The sequence below is a fragment of the Coregonus lavaretus genome (assembly GCF_964263955.1).
Source record: "Coregonus lavaretus genome assembly, chromosome: 6".
Lineage (NCBI taxonomy): Eukaryota > Metazoa > Chordata > Actinopteri > Salmoniformes > Salmonidae > Coregonus > Coregonus lavaretus.
The window spans coordinates 2924095-2935152 of NC_139993.1; the positions used below are offsets into that span (position 1 = coordinate 2924095).

Consider the following 11058-nt stretch of genomic DNA (forward strand, 5'->3'; position numbering starts at 1 on the left):
TTCTGCACGGACGAAGTTGAAGCACGGAACCGGAAGTACATAAATCCAAACTTCCACACGTGTGAAAGATGTGGTTGGGTTAATTTAGTTAACTGTTTTCTTGTTTTTACGGAATACAATAATAACATTTACAACAGAAGTCAGTCAAAATTAAAGCACCAAGTAAGTGACGATGGCTGAGATAGTCCAACAGCGGATAGAAAATCGAATCCCAGAGTTGGAACAGTTGGAGAGAGTGGGACTGTTCAGCAAAAAAGAAGTCAAGTAAGATTAAGAACACCCTTTTGCTTAACTAGCTTGCAATGGTAGCAACAATCTTTGAAGTTGTATTACATCAGATTCATCTCCCAATTACAGATCCATGCTAAAAAGGGCGATAGCTTTAGAATACAAACTGCATCGATTGATCATAACCAAAGTTGACTTCATTGCATACATTCAGGTGAGTGCCAAATAAAAAAATAACAGTGAATAAAGCTAGAGAATGTCTGTATGGGCAATCAAAAACAAGTATTATTAACTGGGTGGTTCGAGCCCTGAATGCTGATTGGCACGGGTATGACCAAACATTTATTTTTACTGTTCTAATTACGTTGGTAACCAGTTTATAATAACAATAAGGCACCTCGGAGGTTTGTGATATATGGCCAATATACCACGGCTAAGGGCTGTCTCCAGGCACTCTGCGTTGCGATTAAGAACAGACGTTAGCCGTGGTATATTGGCCATACGAGGTGCCTTATTGCTTAATTATTCAATGTATTAATCTGTGTTATTTCTTTGTTATTTCAGTATGAAATCAATGTCTTAGAGCTGATAAAGAAGAGAAGATCGGTAAGTTTTGAATCTCATATGTAATAATATATGAAGGATTTGTTTCATTGGGTCATTTCATTTTGTAGGCTACACATTCGCAGCTAAAACTTGAATTGTAGTGTAGGCCTACAAATAAAGAGAATAACAATTAGGTAGATTAACAAAACAATTAAAGTGATGTTGATGAAGCCAGCTTCAGAGAGTTCCCTCACAAGAGTTTGCCAGCTCATGGCAGAGACTAGTGTTTCTGACAACCCACTGAAGTTAAGCTAGATGATTTGATGATGCATTTCATTTGGCTTGCTAGCTCTGATGTTGTCCTCAGCCTCTCTGTAGCCTTCCTGTGATGCCAGGTGATGGAGTTCGCTTGATGGCCCTGATGTCATCCTTAGCTCAACCTCTCTGGATGTGCATCCACTTGGGTGATGTCTCTGCAGTTACTGTAGCACAAAAAAGCTCACCACACATCAGTCCAGAGCAGTAGTCATCCTCACTACGAACTCTTTGCCATTTCCACAATGCAGTCAGGTCTCATAAGGCGGGGGTTTATATAAGCCTAGCTGTATGCCTGTCCGACCTCAGAAACAATGTTCCACTTTAAAATTTCGATCTCTGTACAATACTAAGAACAATACAGTGTGAAAAGGCCTATAATAGAAGCCGGTGCTGAGTCTGATGCGTCTTTTAAATACAAACGTTAGCCGGCAACTAGCAATCTAGCTAGCCTAGCCAAACAAGCAGACTTGCCATCAGTCCTTCAACTCCATGGGTAAAAACAACCAGATATATCTAATCAACACTCAATGACTTATAAAAAAAAAAAAGAAGGATATAAAAAAAAAACATATTAAAATCATCTAAATTATGTACAAAATATACAGAGCTCTCTGTTTAGGCTGCCTTACGGCACCATGGCAACCACAGAATCCAGTAATAATAATAATATCCACTTTCAGTATCATGCTAGAGTTTACAACCAATGAATTACTACAAGTCCATTGACGTTCTATGAACTATGGAAATATTGAATATCTGTATCAGGAGTTCATATTTGTTCCTCATGTTTCATTTTTAGCGCATCGGCTATCAGTTCAAAAGAGAGGAGATTGAGTTTTCCATCATCTCGAGGATCAACAACATTTTCAGAAGGGCCACAACTAAATGGAAGGTACTATATAAGCCCTATATGACATAGCTATTAGCTACGGGATGTTGAATATTTCAAACAGCGCTATGCAGAAGGCACCAAAGAAGTCAGTGGACAGACCAATAATAAGACCTCCTCTTTTTGCAGGATGATGTGCAGTTGTGGCTCTCTCACATTGCTTTCTGTAAGAAATGGGTAAGTTGAAGTTATCTTGGGTTCTTAACTGATAAACGTTGAATAAATGTTGTGTTCTGGTGCTGAAACTGTACTTTTTGTTATCATCTCAAATAGAACACAAAGGGTCAACTCAGCAAGGTGTTCTCCTCCATGCTTGCCATTCATCCTGAGAAACCAGGTAGATTTCTCATTATGCTATGGTGAAATACCACGTCAATGGCATATGTCATTGTAATGCACACTGAGTGTACAAAACATTAGGAATACATTCAGTTGCACCCCCTTTCACAACAGCCCCAATTCGTCGGGGCATGTACTCTACAAGGTGTAGAAAGCGTTCCACAGGGATGCTGGCCCATGTTGACTCCAATACTTCCCACAGTCAAGTTGGCTGGATGTCCTTTGGGTGGTGGACCGTTCTTGATACACACGGGAAACTGTTGAGCGTAGAAAAACCCAGCAGTGGTGCAGTTCTTGACACACTCAAACCAGTGCGCCTGGCACCTACCATACCCCATTCAAAGGCGCTTAAATCTTTTGTCTTGCCCATTCACCCTCTGAATGGCACACATACACAATTCGTGTCTCAATTGTCTCTAGGCTTAAAAATCCTTCTTTAACCTGTCTCCTCCACTTCACCTCCACTGATTTTGAAGTGGATTTAACAGGTGACATCATTAAGGGATCATAGCTTTTCACCTGGCCAGTCTATGTCATGGAAAGAGCAGGTGTTCCTAATGTTTTGTACACTCAGTGTATAATAATATTCCATTTAGCATACACTTTTATCCAAAGCAACTTATTCATGCATGCATACATTTTACGTATGGGTGGTCCCGGGAATCGAACCCACTACCCTGGCGTTACAAGCGCCGTGCTCTACCAACTGAGCTGCAAAGTACCACTATATACACTACATATCCTATCATTGCTCCAGTTGTTTGAGTGGATGACAGTGCCTAGTCAGCAGAATCATTTGATTGCCTCTCCAGCCCTCTGGATCATGGCTGCCAAGAGCGAGCTGGAGGACAGAAACTCTTCAGAGAGCGCCAGACACCTGTTCCTGCGTGCTCTACGCTTCCACCCGGAAAGCAAGAAGGTCTACCAGGAGGTAAGGAGTTGGATGGCATTTGATTTTCAATTAATTGAAGAATTACCACATTAGGCTTGAAGCTAAGATGCTATGGAAATCTAAGTGCTGTGGCAGCAAACACTGAATTCACACAAAGCTGAAATGTAGCAGGACCACTGTTAAAACCCCCAGGATGTTTGATACCCATGTCTCTACCTGAACAGTACTTCCGTATGGAGCTGTTGCACGCTGAGAAACTGAGAAAGCAACAGAAGGAGCTGGAGCAGGCTGAGATAGATGTGGTGAGTACACACACACACACACACACCTTTTGAGTTTCTTCTTTTTGTACTGGGTCACTGATTGTCCTCTTCCACTCTACAGGGAGAGTACGAGTTCTCCCCTGAGATCATGAGTGGCAAACTGGCCGAGGTGGTGTACAGAGATGCTACTGGGAAAATCCAAGGTGAGCCGTTTTACATTGTATTGTATTCTATGCCATTGTATTGCCTAACAGTCATATGTATGCCTACTTTGGTTATTAAGAGAGTAGAGACAGTGTTTTGGAGATGTTAATGGATTTCTCTGTGCTGTCCACAGGAGCTGATTTCATCCTGTCTCTTTTGACCATCGCCGCCATCTTTGACTTCACTAAAGAACTACAGGACACCATTATACAAGAGTAAGGCTCGTCTTTGCTTTGTTCATCAGTATTGGCTTTTCCCTATGACATTTAGCACAAACACTAAGTGTGATAGCTTCTATAACGTGCCTGGTATTCCATAAAACAAACAGCGTCACCTAAAACAATTTTTAGTTGCTGATCTCTGTATTCATTATTCAACATGACACAACACATACTGACCATGCTGAATGTCCTGTCCCCAGCCTGCAGAGCAAGTACACAGACGACTCAGTGACGTGGGACTTCATGGCCAAGCGGGAGCTGCAGGCGACGGTGGGGGAGGAGCTTCAGTCAGCCAAGGGGCGGGCCTCTGACATCGCCAGGAGAGAGGAGCGCTGCTGCCAGGTCTACGAGGAGGGCCTCAACAGCCTCAACACAGGTACGTACACACAACAAACAGAAATGCACACATCAACACAGGTTAGACAGAAACACAACACATTACAAACACACAGGTAAGACACCACACAAAACTTAACATAGGTAGACACAATGCAAATAAAGACCTCGACACGTGTAGACGCGATACAACTCAACACAAGTGACGAGTTGGATGAAGTGTAATGGAGGAGGTTCGGGGACCACGCTCACGTGATGGGTAACCTTGCCTGAGACCTGAAAAGTTGCATTTGCATCCCAAACCTAGGCTTGGCAGGCTAATAGTGTCATCTGGGTTCCAGGAGACACTGCTTCGAATCATGTTGGTCACAAACATCTAGGGATGGGCATTTTACTTTTTTTTTTACTGTTCGAGTACTCGCATTAGTTTTTTTCTAGTACTCAAGTATTTAAATAAATATATATATATTTAGAACACTGGAAATGTTTTTTTTGTGCCATTTCTTTATATGCCAACAGTGCATTTTGAATTAGTTAAAACCGTAATATCAACTGGTTATATTATGGAACACAGTGTTAAAAAAGGTAGTTACGTCAGCAGTGGCGCAGCAGTGGCCTTCTGTTAGCAATCAAAAGGACTACGTAAAGGTAGGTTAAGTAATTAAATATGAACTGAAATCAAATTGCCCCATTATATATTCAGTCAACAAAAAACAAGCCATTTGAGAATCATTAATTGAAACAGTAATTAGCTGTTTTAACTGCTCGGTTCTGGCGTTGTCACAGCGGCGCTTTTCAGTGGCAAAAGATGTGATGCGAGATTGCTGCTATTTGTCCCCCTCCGATAACGTTTATTTGCGCCAGTATGCATAATAATACAGTCCACACTCAAAAGGTGATTACTAGAGTTTGTAGCCTACACCAAATTATGTAACAAATAAATCTTTATTTTTTATTATATATATAATTTGTTTTTCTGCTGTGCTTAAAATGCGGTAGGCTATGTATTGTATAACTGCACAATCATTTTTATTCAGGCTTTTTTTCAGGCTTGGCCTCATATAGGTTTACTGCAACTCACTGTTGGCTGGGCTCCCTGCCTGTGCCATTAAACCCCTACAACTCATCCAGAATGCCGCAGCCTGTCTGGTGTTCAACCTTCCCAAGTTCTCTCACGTCACCCCGCTCCTCCGCACACTCCACTGGCTTCCAGTTGAAGCTCGCATCTGCTACAAGACCATGGTGCTTGCCTACGGAGCTGTGAGGGGAACGGCACCTCCTTACCTTCAGGCTCTGATCAGTCCCTACACCCAAACGAGGGCATTGCGTTCATCCACCTCTGGCCTGCTGGCCCCCCTACCTCTGCGGAAGCACAGTTCCCGCTCAGCCCAGTCAAAACTGTTCGCTGCTCTGGCACCCCAATGGTGGAACAAGCTCCCTCACGACGCCAGGACAGCGGAGTCACTGACCACCTTCCAGAGACACTTGAAACCCCACCTCTTTAAGGAATACCTGGGATAGGATAAAGTAATCCTTCTACCCTCCCTTACCCCACCCCCCCCCCAAAAAAAAAACTTTGTAAAGTGGGTATCCCACTGGCTATAAGGTGAATGCACCAATTTGTAAGTTGCTCTGGATAAGAGCGTCTGCTAAATGACTAAAATGTAATGTTAATGCATAAGCTCTAATATGCGTATGGGTGTTCTACAAGCGACATCTTAAATGCTTTGAATTAATCATCACCTTAAAATGCTGACCCTTTATATGTTTGGCTTTGAAACAAGATCCACAACGACCATCTTTTCCACTCAGTTTTAATCTGTTGTTGAACTTCTTTCTTGAAATTGATGACTGTAAGTCGCTTTGGATAAAAGCGTCTGCTAAATGGCATATTAAATTAAATTAAAATTATTAAATTGATCGATCATAGTGGGGTCAAACAATGTAGCCTTCATTTGCATTCATGTCAGAGTGATTAGAGGGACAATAGAGTGCTGAGTACCAGGCCATTAGCGACCTGACATCATTAGCGATTTGGGTACTACCAACACATCGACGCCTTTCATGTACAGAGGGCATAGGAGGAGATTACCATGACTGAACGTTCACGTGGAATTTGACTGCCGTCATGACTCATGACTGCCAGTCACCGCAACAGCCCTAGTGATGACTGGTCTCTCTTTGCTGTGTTCCAGAGGCCATGTGGGCGTGCTACGTGTCCTTCTGCCTGGAGAGGTTCAAGAGGAAAACCAATGTCCAGGAGCTGAAGGAGAAGGTCAACATTTCAAACCATGACTATAATTGCTGATGACCAGTTTTTTAATTGCTGATGAGCACTTTTTAGTGAAGAATATTGATAGGTTATTGATGATCTAATGTTAATATGACTAGTATATTAGTGAAATTAGTGTAGGGTTTTATAAGACTGAAATCTGACCTGTGTGTGTGTTGGCATCCCTCAGAGGCAGGAGAGGCTGCTGGCAGTGCTTCAGCATGCCCACGACTCCTCACTGCTGAAGGAGGACTTCTACAAGAACTGGGTAAGAAGATTTCTTATGACAAGAGTAAATCTAGGACAGTAATTGTATCAACATAGGCTATCTAATGTACAAACATACAGCATAGCAACCAATAGGATACAACATGTAACAGTTTCCTGTGGCTGTGTGTCCCTCCATCCGTCTGTTCAGCTGCAGGTCTTACTCTCATCAGGAGACTCGGAGCAGACTGCTGCGATTGCCATGGCAGCCACCCAGCGCTACAGACAATCTGTGGACGTGTGGTGCCTGGCCCTGCAGACGATGGTGCATCTGGGGAGTGGCGCCACGGGCAAGCTATTCCAGGATGCCCTAACACACGTGAATCCCAAGGTACACACACACACAGTCATTAAGTGCTGCTGTGAAAGTGGGGCAGCTCCAACTCTGTCCCAGATACTATCCTACAGCATATTAACTTACTCAAATGACTGCTATTCCCTGCTAAAAACCAGTTCCAATATGACTGGATGGGCTCAATTCAATCAAACCCACAGTGCAGTATTTACGTGGTAGTTCCAAATGACAAGACAGAATTGCTTCAGGTACTGTTAAACCCTATTACTAATACCAGGTAGACTTTCCTCACAGGTAAATTCTTCTAGTTTTCAGAATAAGACGCCTGCACGGGCAGTATTAGTAACAAAGACACTGCATTAACATTGCTATTGTGGGCTCAATTGAATCCAGCCCACAGTCAGAGGTTTTTCGACCGCTTCGCCGTGTCGTGTTTGGAGGTCAGCGCGCAGAGCTTTGTACCCACTGGGCAAAAACTGGTTGAATCAACGTTGTTTCCACTTCATTTCAACAAAAACATTCTATGTGATGATGTTGAATCAACATGGGTTGGATTTGAAAAAAGTCAACGTAAGGGAATTTCGCCATCTTTTAACCTAAATCCAATGACATGACATTTTGTTGATTTCACGTTAGTAGACACTGAACTGACATCTGTGCCCAGTGGGTAGTATGTAGTAGAGCTGGGATGATAAACCGATCAATTATCGACACCGACCATACCGATCACTTATCGCAGGCATTTTGCTGATATCGTTACGATAAGTAGCCTATACTAGAGAAATGTGAAGTTTGAAATGAAAGAAGTTTGCTAATATGGGTGATTGTTTAGGGGACAACTGATGGCTACAACCATCAAACTAGTAGTAGAAGTATAAAGGATCATTAATAAGACTGTGGTGCACATTGTTGTAAAAGTATCGTTCTATTCATCGTTATCACATCAATTCAGGCAATTTATCGCAAAAAAAAAAAATATATATATAGATTTTGTAGCTAGTCATTCATTGTTATGATGGGTGTTGCGCAATGTAAGGGGCGGCTCACGAGAAGGGGCTGACTGTGTGAGGGGGGACTATGTTCACCCTCCACTTCGTTTTGTAATTACGTAGTCACAAAGACATTGTTGATCCGGGGTGTGAGTTGCGAAATAATATGGGCCCAATGGGATTGTCTCTGGAATGTAAAAAACATTTTGACTAAGATTTATGGGATAAGGAGTATTTTACAAAAATGTTTGGAGCATCGGAGTGTGCAGGCAGTATTTATCGGTAACAATTTTTCCAGCCCAGCAACCCATGAAAATATTTTATATGTAAAAAGAGCATCTTACCTGATGTTAACCACCCTGGTCTTGTCTGTTGACAGTTGAGTTTGCCCCTGTGGCAGCTGCAGGTGGAGTGGAGCATGACATCACAGAGCCCAGAGGAAACTGAGGCCCTGTTTCAGGTACAGAACCAAGCCCAACCTCTCAAATTACATTAGTCTGTTATGACATTTCAATACAATGCCAGTTTACATTTGTCATAATTCGAATCTCCGTCCAGACAGTGCTTTGACCAAGCTTTTTCTGGTTCTATGTCATTCTTGGCCTCCATTGTGTCATAGTGCAAAAGCAGTAGTGCCTCATAGGCTGCGTTTACACAGGCAGCTTAATTCTGATCTTTTGACCAATGGCATCAGATCTTTTTCAGAACTGATCTGATTGGTCAAAACACCAGTTTGTGTAAACGCAGCCATATTTGCTTACATACAATGTTGTCTGGTTGGATGAGAATTAGTTGTAACAGTTTGTTTTTCCTCTGCTCTCAGAGAGGTCTGCTGTCTGTGGTGCCTGCCGTTTCCATGGAGATAAAGGAGAAGTACATTGACTGGTCCTACAGGGCCGGAGGCTACAAGAAAGCCAGGAAGACCTTCACAAGGTACTGAATATTAATAATAATATTACATTATTCTTTTTTTTCACCAGTTCTGCATTGAAGGCCAAATCATTACAATGGTGATTCTAATTGACAGTACTTATTTTGTACAACAACGTATTCTCGTTTTAGATGTGTAAGTCGCTCTGGATAAGAGCGTCTGCTAAATGATGTAAATGTGAATGACTTATTACTATGCATTTACTAAGTTAAGCATTTTGACAATTTTTTAAATGTAATTTTACCTTCTCTTATTTTCCAGTTTGCATGAGAGCCGGCCCTTCTCCAAGGCCTTTTTCACCAGAATGATCCAGATCGAGAAAGATCAAGTAAGTGTGTCAAGTCACAATGTATGAGGAAACAAGAACCCAAGTCCATGCTCAGACAAATGCATGTGGCAACCAACCAAGTCTCGAACTAGCCTGTTGTTCCAATATCAACACATGTTGTTGTGGCTTCATGTAGAACATGTTGTATGAAGGGTTTAACTATTCACACTGTTAGGATTTTGTAAGCCTGTTCCCAGATCTGTTTGTGTTGCATAGACAACTCTTATGGTCGTTAGCAAGGTTAGGCTGGTGTACTAACTGGAATGATGTGACTGTTCTTTTAGGAGACTCCCAAGATGAGCAACCTGAGGGACTTCTATGAGAGAGCCCTGAGGGAATTCGGCTCCACAGATGATGGTGAGATTCTGAAAACGCATTCAAAGCAGCCCATTTAAAATAAGTCCCACAGGGATTCTTTCATGTCAGTTGTTACACTAACAACTAAAATACTTCCAATAGGCCAGTAGAAGAATGAACAAGACATACATGGTTGGAACTACAGGGTTTGCAGGCTTTTATTCCAGCCCAACATTAACACAACTGATTCAACAGGAACTTTTATTAACTGATTGAGGTGTTTTAGTATGGCAGGAATATAAATCTTTACATCCTGTAGTTTTCTGGGACCAGAGATGCTGAACCTGGTGAAATTAAGTTGAGATGGTCACTCAGGACTGTCTGTATGGCTTTTTCCCTCCAGATCTGTGGCTGGAGTACATCAGAGAGGAGCTGGGGCCAAGCGGCCAGCCAGAAAACTGTGGGAAGATCCACTGGAGAGCCATGAAGCTGCTGGAGGGGGAGAGTGTGGAGAGATTCACTGCCCAGTACACCATGCTGCAGACTGGACACATCTAGAACACACCTGACCCCCCCCCTTTCCAAGAAGTGGACTGTTCCAACAGTGTTGTGGGAAACGGCTTACTGTGCAACTGAAGTTCAGATGAGTAGGTAGAAGTTGCTCCTAACCACTGATACAGGGTCAGAACTATTTGATCATCCTAATGGTTAAGGTTAGGATTGGGGATAGGGTCATCTGATCCTAGATCTGTGGTTAAGGGCAACTACTACCTAGAGACGGGGATAACAAGCTGTTCTGTTTATATGGAGAGTTAAATTTGTACTTTACATTTCCTTGCATTTAGTATACAACGTGGTGTTTCATGCAAGTTTACAACTTAATCATTTATTTTTGAAGAGTTATGTTAATGTACACCATCAGTAAGGATTTAATATTTTATGTATTTAAAAACATTAACTTTGTTGCTGTAAACTTTAAATAAAACCATCCCAACATAGTCTCCTATTTCTATTGTGTTCTGTCTGTAGGTCAATATCACACTTTGTACTACATGGGATTATCGTTTCAATAACCAGTGCATCACATGACTACTTACATGCATGTGAGTTATGACCCTGTCCCTGAATGACCCCTGACTTGCTTCCTCAGACTGGAGCCTAGGGATGGCAGTAGGTCCACTGACCAACCAGTGCTTTGTGAAACCTTTTCTTGATTACAGAGTTAACGGATTCAGCTCTATACAATATATTTATCTGCAGTCAGAACATTTCACTCTCCTGATCCTTATAGTACACATACAGTTCCAGTCAAAAGTTTGGACACTTACTTATTCAAGGGTTTTTCTTTATTTTTTATTATTTTCTACATTGTAGAATAATAGTGAAGACATCAAAACTATGAAATAACACATATGGTATCATGTAGTAACCCAAAAATGGTTA

At 42.0% G+C, this 11058-nt stretch overlaps 1 protein-coding gene across 1 annotated transcript; it reads left to right on the top strand.

The window, feature by feature from the left end:
* Positions 1–18: 18 nt before the first annotated feature.
* Positions 19–10613, top strand: utp6 (UTP6 small subunit processome component). Its single transcript, XM_084162866.1, has 19 exons — positions 19–264; positions 358–442; positions 793–834; positions 1892–1984; positions 2111–2158; positions 2255–2318; positions 3133–3251; positions 3437–3514; positions 3597–3678; positions 3813–3894; positions 4101–4276; positions 6432–6511; positions 6699–6776; positions 6927–7106; positions 8439–8519; positions 8883–8992; positions 9252–9318; positions 9603–9675; positions 10019–10613. The coding sequence occupies exons 1-19, from the start codon at positions 173–175 to the stop codon at positions 10171–10173; spliced, it is 1785 nt and encodes a 594-aa protein (XP_084018992.1). The 5' UTR covers positions 19–172; the 3' UTR covers positions 10174–10613.
* The last annotated feature ends 445 nt before the right edge of the window (positions 10614–11058 follow it).